At 38.2% G+C, this 15,698-nt stretch overlaps 1 protein-coding gene across 1 annotated transcript in view; it reads right to left on the bottom strand.

The window, feature by feature from the left end:
- The window catches only part of LOC126471589 (vacuolar protein sorting-associated protein 26B-like), a 210,482-nt gene that overhangs the window by 48,324 nt on the left and 146,460 nt on the right, over positions 1-15,698 (bottom strand). Inside the window, exon 2 of the mRNA XM_050099825.1 lies at positions 6,299-6,442. Within this exon, the coding sequence (XP_049955782.1) occupies positions 6,299-6,442 (144 nt within the window). The remainder of the gene's footprint in view (positions 1-6,298; positions 6,443-15,698) is intronic.

Here is a 15,698-nt window from a genome sequence, read left to right on the forward strand (position 1 = left end):
TGATGTAATGATGCAGCTGATCCTATACATAATGAAATGTAATGTAATTTGTATAAATATACAGAAAGACTAAATATTACTAGACTTTGTGATCAGTAATCAGTCACTGTCATCTGTAAAACCAGCATATATTCCACAGTAGCCACCTGGGATGATTTAAGGTAAAAGATCCACATCTACATGTATACTCCTCAAGACACCATTCAGTACAGGGTATAATTGTCATTCTGTTTCATGTTCCACTTGAAAAGGAGCAAGGCAAAAAAAGTAAGAGCCTTGATTTCTCTTACCTTTCTTTTGCGTTCCTTCTCAAGATGTTTGTTAATTGCAGTAGGATTCTTCTGCAGTCAGTGACAAATGCTGGTTCTCTAAACTTTCAACAGCATTACACACACACACACACACACACACACACACACACACACACACACACACACACACACGTGTTCCTCCCTGTATGAATTCCCATTTCAGTTCAAGAGCATTTCCATAATATTTGCACATTAATCAAACCTATGTACCTATCCATAACAAATCTAGCAGCACACCTCTGAACTGCTTTGATGTCTTTCTTTAATCTCACCTGGTGCAAATCCCCAACATCCAAGAATGGGTCACCCCAACATGTTCTATATACAATGTCCTTTACAGATCAGCTCCACTTTCCTAGAATTCTCCCAATATAATGAAGTCTAGCATTTTCTTACAACTGACACATGCTCATTTCATTTCATGTAACTTTGCAATGTTACATCTAAATATTTAATCAATGTAACTGTGTGAAGCAACACACCACTAAAACTATTCAAACATTACAGGATAGTTTTTCCTAGTCATGTACATCAGCTTACATTTTCCTACATTTAGAGCAAGCTGCCAATAATTACACTGAAGATAAACTCTGGCCAAGTCATCCCGAATTCTCCTACAGTCACTCAATGACGACATTTCCCACATACTACAGCATCATCAGCAAACAGTTGCAGATTGCTGCTCACCCTATCCATCAGACCATTTATGTATATAGAGAACAAGAGTGATGCTATTACACTGCTCTGAACACTCAAGAAAATACCTTTGTCTCTGATGAACATTCACCATCCAGACATACTGTGGTCTATTAACTGAAAAGTCTTTGAGCCATTCACATACCTCAGAACATAGTCCCTATGCTGGGACCTTCATTAACAGTCTGCAATGAGACACTGTGTCAAATGCTTTCCAGAAACCTAAGAAAATGGAACCTGCCTGGGACCCTTCCTCCACGGTTGGTGTTCGCCGAATTCTTCTTGGGCGGATTTCAATATCTTCCTATGATTCTGCTTCACTTTCATTTTTTTGATATCCAATGTCTTTTTCCCAATCGGCCAAGTCATCCGGAACATCAGACAAGACATCCGCGCATTCGTCATAAACAGCCCTATCGTCTCTTTCATCCGCCATGATGAAAGGGCACAAGTACTTACAAAAACAAAAAACTTGTTGACGTGTGTAACTTATTGTTACCTAAACAAAACACCAACAGAATGCAAAAGATACTAAAGTGCAGTCGCCAGCCACTGCGCGGTACTAAGCTCACGACACCACTGTAGTGTCGCCGGCCGTTGACCGCTTTTTTGCGCACGACACCACTGTGGTTTCACTGGACGACAGTGTTAACTTGCAAACTGCTAAGGTATCATCATTTGTTGGAAACTTTAGTAGCTCTCCAAGTACTTTTCCTTTTGCTTTTTGTCGCAGATTTCACTTGGAATGCATCAGAATGGTAACAGGTCAGAAGAAGGTACAATTTGTCACCTCACAGAATCCATATCTGTCACAATGGTACTGTAGAATTATCGATATCAGTATGGGAGGGCACCATTGGCAAAAACAAGCTTAATGAGCTGGTTCCAAATTTTTGAAGTGACAGGCAATGTCCGACTTTCATCAATGTGACATCCCTGTGTCTCATGCATGTGGTAACAAAAAGCAAGCTGAATTTCAAGATAGCCCCTAGTAGTCAATTTGCCATGCACCATGCAAATTGTAGGAAGCAAGATCAATTGTCCATAAAATGGAAACTGTAGTGTCACATTAGCATTACACAGTGCAGATGGTACAAGCATTATAGCTGAACGATTGTCCTCTGCTATATGCACTTGCGTGTCATATGCTGGCCTCCGTAGATGATGACAATGTCTACTTGAAAAAGTACCCTTTTCAGATGAAGCAATGTTCCAACTTCTGGACATATGACTCATCATAACATTATGATTTTGAGCTCTGAAAACACGTGAGCACACCCATGATAGCCCAGAACTGGCCCTCTTCTCTTTGTAGAGCAAATTGTAATGGGAAATGTTTAGCTGGAAATACTCTAACAGTTCCTGCGACCACAACTGAAGAGCTGCAGCCATCCATAATCAAACATGATGGCACCCAAATGTCAGAGTTCGAATGTACTGGATGTGCCAAATGACAGATTTCCTGACAGGCAGATGGGTCATGATGGTCTCAGAAGATGGCCATGTCTCTAATAGTTTTCAAGTTACAATTTTTTTTTTTTTTTTTTTTTTTTTTTTTTTTTTTTTTTTTTTTTTTTTTTTGAAACAATAGAGGGCTTTATGGATATGCTGCAGTTTTTTCAGCCAATCAGGACTTTGCACTGGGTGAGACATTTGTGATACTTCCAAGCTAAGTAAGGTGCCAATGGCAAAGAATATTCTTTGCAAAACCAAACTGGTATTCCATCGGAACTGGTGATTTATTTGTTTTCAACTTTTCCAGTTGCTTCTTAATGCCAGGGATGAATATTTCTATGTCCTCCATGTGAAACTGTCGAACGGTGGTATATCTGTATGATCCTACTGTGTGCGAATGATTTTTTTAACATGAGATTTAAAATTTCAGCTTCCCTTTTACTGTCTTCTGTTGTTACACCAAATTGATCTACAAATGGCTGAATTCTGTGAGGAATACAAAACCCAGAGTTAGATTTACTGGAAGAACGCTAAGTAAAACCTGCACATGTAAGAGGTCACGTGCAGAGGATTTGTTTGGCCAGTTCTTGAATACTGTTCAACAGTCTGTGAACTTTGCCAACTTGGATTACTGGAAGAGAGAACAATCAAAGAAGACAGGTGCAGTTAGTCAGTCACTGTGACAAAACCACAGATATGCTCAATAAGGTATAGCAGGAAAAGGAAAAGCTTCACTCACAAAATTTTTAGGACACCCGTTCCAAAAACCTATTACTGCCTTCAATACATCTCTTGTAATGATCACAATGGTAAAACTCAAGAAATTCAGGCTTACTTAGGGAGGTGTCAATAACATTTCTACTCACATACGATCCGTAAATATAACAAAAAGATGGAAAATTATTCAAGTACACTATATATTCTTTACCACTCATCTTATGGTTGGTTGTAGAGTAATGATGAAGTTATATGCATTAATAATAATAAATTAACACTCAATTTATGATAAATGGAAACACTGTTGACAAAATTATGTTTAAACCATTTTAAGGATGATTGGGTTTAAGATCTTTTACACAATGGGACATTAAGAGATGGAGCAAAATTAGCAATGATATTGATCATTTCTAAGCAGAAATTTATCCTGGCAGTGGGAACAAACTAGAGCACCTCTAATACCAATGTCTTTACTGAAGAAACATGGGTAGCATAACTATAGTTCAATTCTTTTGTCTTGGCGGTTCGCGCATGCCCGCCCAGATGCGGGAGATTGCTGCGTTGCCAGTTGTACGCCGCAAGAGAAGCAATGCCATTGTATAGTTTAGTTCATAAACTTACGTTTAGGAGGGAGCGCGCAGTTTATGAAGTAAAGCCACCACAGCCGCATTAACCCTTTCGCTGCTACAGAGACTTGCTCCCCGCATTCCGCGATGTGCGCGATTTTATCATCATTGCACTGTTAGCCTGTACAGACACATGGTGTTTTGAGTGATTTGACACACGTATCATTCGATTTCACAAAAACTATTTGGCCTAAAAATTTTATTTTTACACATCTTCTTGATTGATACCTTCCCACCATAAATGACTTAATTTTGTTTCGAAGTTGAATGCAGTTATTGTGCAGCATTAGATGTAGTAAATCATTGCAGAGGTAAAAGTCCATAGCGTATACTTTCCATATGGTCGATTTTAGTTGCCACTAGAAATTTCAAAAAATTACATTCAAACGATTAAAATTCATGAAGTAAGACACTTCTATATTGTTTTTAAATAAAGAAAATATTAAGCACTGAACAAGGATCAAACTTGGAAACTTTCGCTTGGCAGCCCTATACTATAACCATTACACTAACACAGCTCACCATTCAATTTGCCTGCCGGAGGACTTTAAAATGTCACGCAAAATACCGACAAACACTGTTGGTATGACTATGAATTACTCACGTTTCGTCGAAGTACAATAGGAAATAAACAATTACTGCTGTTCTTTACTGCAAAAAAGCGGTTAGTGAGAATGGTACAAACACCTTTCCTTGCTATCGCCTGAATTAGGAGGCTTATTGCTTGTTTGGTTTAATCAATTAATAGAATATAGCAATTGGTATAAAGAATGCTTTTTACAAACGTTCTACAAAAGAAAGTCTGCTATCAAGACACTGCTTTTGTTCAATCACTTTATTTATGACTGAAAGTTTCTAAAACTGAAAGCACTCGTCCGTGCTCTGCACTGCAGTCGAGCTCTGGCAACGTCGTTCTCTGTTCATTGGCTGACTGTGTTTTGTGAGGTCAGATGCACACAACGAACCTAAACTCGGCCGCCGTCATAAATGACGCGCACTTTAGTGTGTGTTTATATATATTATAAGAGGCAAGCTTTTGGAGCCAGTGGCTTTTTCTTTAGGCAGAAGGGTTGTAGGGGAAGGAAGAGGGGTGAAGGTAAAGAACTGGAGAGGTCTAGGAAAATAGGTAGATTTCGGGAAAGTCACCTAGAGTCGTGGGTCAGGGGAGACTTACCGTACGGGATGAGAAGGAAAGACTGATTGTTGGGGACTGCATCTGATGAGATTTGAAAACCTGATAGCTTGAAGGTGGAAGACAGGGTAATATTCAAGGCAGAGATTACTGCTAAAACATAATGCATGAGTTAATAAGAGTGAAAAGCTAAGCGCATTGTATGTAACAGAGGTGGGAGGGGGCCGATGAAAAATAGATGCGCAAGAAAATAAAAGATGTAGAAAACTAAAATGGAGTGGAGAAAGGAGTAGTTACTGTGAAGAAATGCTGAGACGAAAGGAATTAACGTAATTTAAGGCCAGGTGGGTGGCGAGAGCCAAGGACACGTTGCAGTGCTAGTTCCCATCTGTGGAGTTCTGAGAAACTGGTGGCTGGAGGAAAAATCCATATGGTATGTGGGGTTAAACAGGGACAGAGGTCACAACTGTCATGTTGTAGAGCTTGCTCTGCAACACGATATTGCGTGTTTCCAGTATACACCCTATGCCTATGCCCATTCATCCTAATTGATAATTTGGTGGTAGTCATCCCAGTGTAGAAGGCCGAACAGTGTTTAAATAACACCTGGTATATGATGTGTCATTTTACAGGTGACTCTCCCTTTGATAGTGTATATTTTTCCAGCTGGTATAGGTAGTGATAGGAGGGTGCATAGGGCAAAGGCAACTCTTGCAGTGGGGACAGGCACTGGGGTAGGAGCCATTTGGTAGGGAGATGGGTGCAGAAGGAACATACGATCTGACAAGGATATTACGAAGATTGGGAGGGTGACAAAAAGCTGTTCTGGGTGTGGCATGCAAAATCCCACACAGAATGGATCACGCCTCAGGCCATGATTTTATGAAGTCATGGCCTTGTCGAAGTAGCCGATTGATACATTCCAGACCAGGATAACACTGAAACACCTTCAGTGCACACCACTGGTCACCCACCTCTTATTAACTCATGCACAATGTTTAATCTGTAATCTCTGTTTTGCATATTACTCTGTCTTCCACCTTTAAGCTCTCAGGTTTTCAAATCTCGTCCGATGCACTCCCCGACAATCAGTCTTTCCTTCTCATCCTGTCCAGTAAGTCTCCCCTGGCCCATGGTTCTGGGTGACTTTCCTGAAATATATTCCTTTTCCTGAACCTCCAGTCCTTTTCCTTCACCCCTCTTCCTTCCTCTTCAACTCTTCTGCCTCAATAAGGCATCACTGTCGCAGCCCATTGTCGTATCATAACCTTCATTAATTTAAGTATCAAGTGTAATTGCATATGCTATCCAACCCAAATTTAGTTTCTAATTAAATGTGGCTGATATCTTGTGTAACTCACCTTCCCAGATACAGTCTCTCCATCGTAAAAAAGATAATGTCTCTCTTTTTTCCCATCCTCCGACTTGATATCTGCCATTTTACGGTTCTCTGTGCCATCTAAAACAATGTCAATCTCAGCACTCTGCCCAAATCCAAAGAAGCTCTGAAATCAGTAATAAATCCACTATTAAAGATAACAATAATAAACTGTAATAGATCATGAAAACACTACAGGTTGAATTAAAGCTCAAAACAATAAATTTCAATGCACTGTACAATACTGAGGCAGGAGTCATTAGCAACTTCCTGAGGGGGGTGGGAGTCTTGGAGGGTCTTTTTAGGTAGTGGTGAGGGCAGCGAAACTCTTGTCTCTATGAATCAACTAGAAGAAGTTTTTGAAGAAGTTCCACGTAAAGAACAGGTACAAAAAAAATCATATGGCAATTTCAAGCATATGGTTACACTGTTTGCGATTTGCGGAAATCAGCAGTGAAGGAATACAGCCCACCTCTCCCCTCTTCCCCATCATTTGACAAAAAGTGCTTAATTTTTGGTCTTCATTACTGGTCAGTCTGTAGCACACATCCACAGGTTGCACCAAGAACTTACCGACAGCATCTATTATAAATACTTGTCCACATGCAAATTTTTGCAGTTTCTTTTACTGTAAAGTACCAGTAAGACAAAACATGGCCAAAGACCTTCATATGTTCAAAGTTGATCTTACGCCCTCTCACAAAGCTATGCTCTGCTATGGCTGACTGTACAACCTTTCTTAACACACTGTGGCACTTGTGTTATGTAATTTGACAGCACATGCGTTGTTTTACTTTTATTACTTTCAGTGCATTCATAAGTCGCATTGCACATGTATGCCACACACTCTTAAACCAAGGTTGTCTTTCACTGAATGCAACATTTCTTTAATTTTTGATGCTTGCTACAAAAGTTTTGCACTGTGTGATCAAAAGTATCCGGTACCTGGCTGAAAATGACTTACAAATTTGTGGTGCCCTCCATTGGTAATGTTGGAATTCAATATGGTGTTGGCCCATCCTTAGCCTTGAAGACAGCTTCCACTCTCACATGCACACGTTCAATCAAGTGCTGGAAGATTCATTGGGGAATGGCAGCCCATTCTTCATGGAGTGCTGCACCGAGGGAGAGGTATCGATGTTGATCGGTGAGGCCTGGCACGAAGTCAATGTTCCAAAACATCCCAGAGGTGTTCCATAGGATTCAGGTCAGGACTCTGTGCAGATCAGTCCATTACATGGACGTTATTGTTGTGTAACCACTCTGCCACAGGCCGTTCATTATGAACAGGAGCTCGATTATGTCTGATGATGCAATCGCCAATCCTAAATTGCTCTTAAACAGTGGGAAGGAAGAAGGTGCTTAAAACATCAATGTATGACTGTGCTGTGATAGTGCCATGCTAAAGAACATGAAAAACAGGACCATGCCATAACACCACTGCCTCCGAATTTCACTGTTGGCACTACACACACTGGCAGATTACGTTCACCGGACATTTGCCGTACTCACTCCGTGCCATCGGATTGCCACATTGTGTAGCGTGATTTGTTACTCCACACAACATTTTTCCACTGTTCAGTTGTCCAATGTTTACATGATGGGTGGCTTATGAACAGACGCTCGACTATGAAATCCAAGTTTTCTCACCTCCCACCTAATAACTGTGAGAGTACTTGCAGTGGATCCTGACGCAGTTTCGAATTCCTGCGTGATGGTCTGGACTGATGTCTGCCTATTACACATTACAACCCTCTTCAACTGTCAACAGTCTCTGTCAGTCGACAGACGAGATCGCCTGTACGTTTTTGTGCTGTACGTGACCCTTCAAGTTTCCACTTCACTATCACATCAGAAACAGTGGACCTAGAGATGTTTAAGAGTGCGAAAATCTCGCGTACAGATGTGTGACAAGTGACATTCAACACCTGACCACATTCAAAGTCTGTGAGTTCCATGGAGTGGCCCATTCTGCTCTCTCACGATATCTAATGACTACTGAGGTCGCTGATATGGAGTACCTAGCAGTAGGTGGCAGCACTTTGCACCTAATATCAAAAACGTGTGGTTTTTGGGGTGTCTGGATAATTTTGATCACATAGTGTATAATGTCATTTTTGCTAAACAAACATTCTACCTTACTTGGAGTTGCTCAGTAAAATGGAAGGAGTGCTGTGGGCCTATTTTTCTATGGAATGAATGGGTTCACACATTTTTTTCTTTGCTAATGGACATAATTTGGTACTGCTTGTATATGTTCTTTTAAACACAGCCTTCAAATATTTTAAACCAGATTTCAGGTTCATGTGATAGAAAATTGTCTGAATTCTAAATACGAAATGATCAGGTCAAAATTATTCTTTGCAGATATTGGGAACAGCATTTATTTAGATAAATAAGCTATAGGTTGGCTTTCTGTACACACAGTAGTTCAGTGATCATTTGACTCTCATTCAACCAACATGTCCTAGATCAGCAACTCCTTTTTCTGTTTACTTATATCATTAACCTGCTGTTTGGATGAATGGAATTAATGTGGAACAAGAACTGGTGTAACGTATCCACAAACTAATAGGAACTGGTTAGATGGGGTGAAACTAAATTTAAAGTCCATTCTTCACAATCTTTAATGTAGAAGTTGTCAATTACTGGTGATTCGAATCTATGACTGTGATATCAATCGTTTGGGTAATGTTTCACACTGTAAAGAGAATAAATTGGCATCAAAATGTTTCAGGAAGGTTTGACAATGGCAAATGTGAAGTGGTCTGCTAAAAGAGCCAATGCGTCGATATAAAAGATATCGCATTCATGATCACTACAGTCTCATTTAGAAATAGCTACATGCTTTTGAATTAATGGTATGATGGTTACAGAGGGCGACCACAGGCACCAGTACCTCAGTAACATATTTTGCCAACGCTTAAGTAGAAGGTGCAATAACAATGACGACTGAAGTGGGTGGTACGCCACCATTGCATAATTTTGGGAAACTGTACATTCTTGGTATAGGGCCTTTAACTACATTGTCAGCGAGGCAGGTATTCTTCAAAAGCAGCTCCATCTTTCTGATGATTGGAGATGTTAACTGCCTTTTGAGTTACTGATACATACTGTCAGACAGTAAAATCGACATTTATTTAGGCCTACAGCAATCTGCAGCATTCAGGACCACAATGTCATTACCTTACACTCCAACAATACAACTAATTCATTATTACTATGTACAAAATGGAGCCTTGCCTCTCCAGCTAATCATAGGAATACCATATTATTAGACTTTTAGTTCTATAGTTACTCGGGAGTAGCTTCACTGAGATATACTCCAAACTGCCCTATCACTACGATTAAAGTGAGAAATGACCCATAGACAAAAACACACTAGTTCCCATCACCCAAGTAAAACACGAAGAAAGTTGTCCATGAGACAGTTCCTAAGAAAGACATATGTTAATGGCACCACAGAGTAAACGGACTGGGAAACTGATGTTGCAATCAACGATCGAGAGTGATGGACCAGAGTGGAGCAAACCACTGAACAATTCAATACCATAAAGTATGGAATTTGTGTCTCAGTCACTTGCAGCACTAAATTCATATTTTAAAGTGTTACAGGAAAAAAGCACAGGGGAGCTATAGTTGCTACAAAAAAGAAGCACAATGATTCACATATCAGAAAGAGGGACAACAAAATGAAATCAATGTGGAAAGTTACTAATAATTATAGATGCAAGCATGAAAATGCAAGTAATAAAATCACCATAAAACACAGAAAGGAAATTGCTGATGATCCACTTCTAACAGCTAATATATTTAATGATCACTGTATTAATGTAGCACAAAACCTTATCACAAGTAAATATAATCCAAAGACAAAGGAAATAACTCCAATAAATGAAAGGACAATGTACCTATATCCTGTGAGACCCGAAGAAGTACAAAGAGCTGTCAGCAAACTAAAGAGTAAAAAATGACCTGTGGACTTGTTGATACCCTTGACAAAATTATTAAATATAGTACCAATAATCTTCTCTCTCAACTTGTGGACATAATCAATGACTCGTTTGAAAATGGTGTGTTTCCAAGCAAACTTAAGACGTCAACAGTAATACCAGTTTATAAAAGTGGTGACAAGTTTTTACATTAAAAAATTCAGACCACCATCACTACTATCTGCATTTTCAAAAATAAGTGAAAGAATGATGTATAGCAGATTGCTCGATTTCCTAAACAAAAACAAAATTCTTGTAAATGCACCGAATGGTTTCAGAAAAGGCAAATCTATGCAAATGGTTCTCTTCAATTTCCTAAAACACTTTTACGAAGCTACTGAGGACAAGGAACTGACCTGTGGGTAGTTTTCGGACCATTCCAAAGAGTTTGATCTTATAAATCATAATGTACTACTGTCAGAACTACATAATTATAGTGTCCATAGTGTTTCTTACGAGTGGTTCAAGCCATATGTAACTGATATGAAACAGACAGCAAATTTCTCAGGATGGTAATGTGTGTCATTCTAATTATTAAAAAAAAAAAAATTAAATTAAAAAAAAAAAAAAATTAAAAAAAAATTAATTATGGGGTGCCCCAGGGCTCAGTATTGGGACCATTGTTATTCTTGGTTTTATTAATGAACTGCCACAACAATTTTCAACCACCGATACTGTACAATTTACTGATGATACCAGCTGCTTTATAAAAGGTAATAATGATTTTGAGATGCAGCAAAAAATTGACAAAACAGCAAAACTGGCTGCAAATTGTTAAACGATAACTGTCTAGATGTCAATGACAAGACAACTGCATGAACGAACTTCAACCATATAAGGAACAAAAACAGGACCACCATGCAATTCATGTTACCAAACAGCCAAATTCAGTAAAAGAATCACATAAAATTTTTTTGATTATGGGTGGATGAGCATCTAAGGTGGGAAAAACATGCAGAAACGCTTAACAAAAAACGATGCAAGTACTGTCAGATATTAAGACTATTCACGTTGGTGTGTAGAATATATGAGTCTGACGATATACCATCTGACTTTCGGAAAAGCATCATCCACATAATTCCAAAGACGGCAAGAGCTGACAATTGCGAGAATTATCGCACACTCAGCTTAACAGCTCATGCATCGAAGCTGCTTACAAGAATAATATACAGAAGAATGGAAAAGAAAATTGAGAATGCGCTAGGTGACGATCAGTTTAGCTTTAGAAAAAGTAAAGGGACGAGAGAGGCAATTCCGACATTACGGCTAATAATGGAAGCAAGGCTAAAGAAAAATCGAGACACTTTCATAGGATTTGTCGACCTGGAAAAAGCGTTCGACAGTATAAAATGGTGCAAGCTGTTCGAGATTCTGAAAAAAGTAGGGGTAAGCTATAGGGAAAGACGGGTCATATACAATACGTACAACAACCAAGAGAGAATAATACGAGTGGACGATCAAGAATGAAGTGCTCGTATTAAGAAGGGTGTAAGACAAGGCTGTAGCCTTTCGCCCCCACTCTTCAATGTGTACATCGAGGAAGCAATGATGGAAATAAAAGAAAGGTTCAGGAGTGGAATTAAAATACAAGGTGAAAGGATATCAATGATGCGATTTGCTGATGACATTGCTATCCTGAGTGAAAGTGAAGAAGAATTAAATGATCTGCTGAAAAGAATGAACAGTCTAATGAGTACACAGTATGGTTTGAGAGTAAATCGGAGAAAGACGAAGGTAATGAGAAGTAGTAATAATGAGAAGAGTGAGAAACTTAACATCAGGATTGATGGTCATGAAGTCAATGAAGTTAAGGAATTCTGCTACCTAGGCAGTAAAATAACCAATGACGGACGGAGCAAGGAGGACATCAAAAGCAGACTCGCTATGGCAAAAAAGGCATTTCTGGCCAAGAGAAGTCTACTAATATTAAATACTGGCCTTAATTTGAGGAAGAAATTTCTGAGGATGTACGTCTGGAGTACAGCATTGTATGGTAGTGAAACATGGACTGTGGGAAAACCGGAACAGAAGAGAATTGAAGCATTTGAGATGTGGTGCTATAGACGAATGTTGAAAATTAGGTGGACTGATAAGGTAAGGAATGAGGAGGTTCTACACAGAATCGGAGAGGAAAGGAATATGTGGAAAACACTGATAAGGAGAAGGGACAGGATGATAGGACATCTGCTAAGACATGAGGGAATGACTTCCATGGTACTAGAGGGAGCTGTAGAAGGCAAAACCTGTAGAGGAAGACAGAGATTGGAATACGTCAAGCAAATAATTGAGGACGTAGGTTGCAAGTGCTACTCTGAGATGAAGAGGTTAGCACAGGAAAGGAATTCATGGCGGGCCGCATCAAACCAGTCAGTAGACTGATGAAATAATAAAAAAAAAAGGCATCCATGCATAGTATACTGAGGTATAGTATAGTACTCTGGGGAAATACCTCTTTTGCAAAGCAGTCTTTTAAATGTCAAAAAAAAGTTGTAAGATTAATAAGTGATGTTGCTTACAGAGAATCATGTAGAGGTATCTTTCAGGAATTAAAAATCATGACCTTACCATCAATATTTAGATCTGAAAGTATCTGTTCCATTAAAAACCACCAAGTTTCAGCTTGGAGTAGTGAGATCCACATTTATCAAACAACGAACAGGAATGATTATCATAGGGATGTGCACAGAAAATCAATATATCAGGACAGTGTTGTTTATAGTCCAGAGCCGTATAACATAAAAAATACCAAACATTAAAATATTTAAAAAAGAACTAAAAAATCTACTAATTAACAACAGCTTCTACAGCATCAACTAATATCTGGAATTTTGCTCAAATCTGTAGGTCTGCCTCATAACCTCTCTAAACAAAAATTCATAATTATCTAAGTATTCCTACATAAAACTAAACTACTGTCATCAATGTACATATATATAATTATGCACCCAACCTTCGTACCATATGTTCCTATGCCTGTTTAACTACAGTACTGGTATTTAAAAATTTTAGTAAAATCAACCAAGGCATTATTTTATCTGTAAGTACGTATATAATTTTATAATCTAATTAAGTAGAATAAGGTTTTTGTTATAAAATGTGTAGGTAAGAATGATAAAATTTTGTATATGGTGTTGTTGTGACAGTGCCACGACATTCAAAAGTGCCGCTACGTTAGTACGCGAACACGGCGATAGAGGCGCTCTGCAGCTCGGCCGAGCGCGGGAGCGCCACCTGGCTATGAACGGCGCCGGCCGCATGTCACGGCATGGCAGTCGAATGACAGATACGGAGTTAGTAACCTGTAACTCGCTAGTGTTTCTACTTTTGTATATCCACGCAATTTATTAGGATTAAAGGTTATAACAGGTGTAAATATATAATATTTGATGCTGTTTTGTACTTTTACATGTCCAGTATTGTGAATGTGATAATATGGACACTAAATAAATAAGTCCTGGGGGAAATAGCTAAAATCCACTTGCCTCAGACCCGGGTTTAACATTTCTACTCTAAAGTTCTGTCTATTTAAAAATTCACAAATTATTTTAATGGATTCGGTTTCAGATGACAACTGGAATGTTATAATCACATTCAAGTGGAGAATTTAAATACTTCTTTCCCCTACAGTTTCATCAATTTTATAACAAAAACCAGTCAGTATACATATCTATAGTGGCTCAGATTTCAAACAAGGACTGGTTCTTCTCACACTGGTCCCCAGTTATATTTCCTACTAACAGAAATATTTGCAGCACGTTTTAGTTATTTCAAACAACAGCTCCCTGGATACCAAATGAGAGGCTGCATTGGTATTCCAAGATGTGCGACAACCATAATCTTCCCATAAGGTAAATACAATATTCAATAAAATGTCATGATCTGGCACAGCTGTTACTCTCCAGGAACACAATGAACTATGCACCCGTCTCATAGTTAGTTTCATATCCCATGAATCATTTGCATTATGAATCTTAATCCAAATATTTTACATATTATCACAACAATGTGACTTGCATCGGAACTACCACAATTATGCTCTAGCTGACTGAAACAAAAACAAATCTCAAAGTACAAGTTTACTCAAGAAATAAATTAGGTGTACCAATTAATATATCTAATAGACCAACAGTTTAGAAAGTCAATCTTTTCAACTTATGTATGATCACAAATTACATTATTACTATCATCATCTACAGTTGACATGAATGGTGGTCAATTTTTTTCTCTGCTGAATACTTTACTCTTTCTGGGTCACAACAACATTCAGTTTAATACTGAATAACTTCTTTTATTACTAAAATTACCTGTACGTTAATGCTACTGTTTACAAACTGAAAGCAGTCATTAACAACAAGCTTCACAAGTCAATAGTTTTCTGTGTCCACTTTGGTGAATACAACATTAGGTTATTATTATTATCTAAAAATAGAGCAAAAATTTTGAACTAAAAATTACACATTTCTTAGTGAGATGATCTGCAAAATTATCAGGAACCAATATTCACAATCAGCGATATTAAATTTTCAGTTGGTTCAATTGTCAGAAGCTCCATGGAATTTTATTGTTTGTGGTGATTCCAGATGTAACAGGAATAAATGTCCAGTTAACAATTTTAAGCTCATTTCATTAAAACACGTATCTGCTGCTACCCCAATGTGCTCTCAGACGTGCCCAATATTTATTCTCACTAACTGAGAAAAAGCACATAAGGGGCGACAGCTCTGAAGCAGCAAATAAAGGAAATCAACCTCTTTATCCAACATATTTTGACCACTTATTGGTGAATTTTGTCAGTGAAGCAGTTTCAAAATTATGGTTACATCTTATTTATTTTTAGAAACAACTCAACAAGTTCTGTTTACTATCTTGAATGGAAAAGAAATTATATCGTAGCAAGAACACACCTATTTGGGCACTAATGTTTTATTTTTTAATGCGTTTACAACTGATAAATTTGAATTTTTTTGTTTGGGTGAACATAAGCTTACATGACACTATTCATCTTGTGCATGTCTGTACTGTTACTGGGCTGTACCCATTTGCACATGACCAACCAAAATCTCATCACAGTCAATGTTTAGCCCACTGCAAATTGACAAACTCTCAGCACTTTATATTCAATTAAAAACTTAAGGGGACAGGTGTCACTGAAACATAAAATTGAAATAACTTAATGCAAGTTACTAAAGGTAATGCATTATGTAAAAAAATGTAAATACCACCTATAATAACTGTGGTACCTCATGTCAATATTGCATCTAAAATATTAATGGACCACGATCAGTTTCCACACAAAAATTTTACTACACCATTTATACTGTTATGCACCACATTACTTTTGTAGTAAAATTTTGATAAGAAATTTTAACTCATCCCACAACTACATTAAAA

The sequence above is a fragment of the Schistocerca serialis genome, chromosome 3, assembly GCF_023864345.2.
Source record: "Schistocerca serialis cubense isolate TAMUIC-IGC-003099 chromosome 3, iqSchSeri2.2, whole genome shotgun sequence".
NCBI classification, from domain to species: Eukaryota; Metazoa; Arthropoda; class Insecta; order Orthoptera; family Acrididae; genus Schistocerca; species Schistocerca serialis.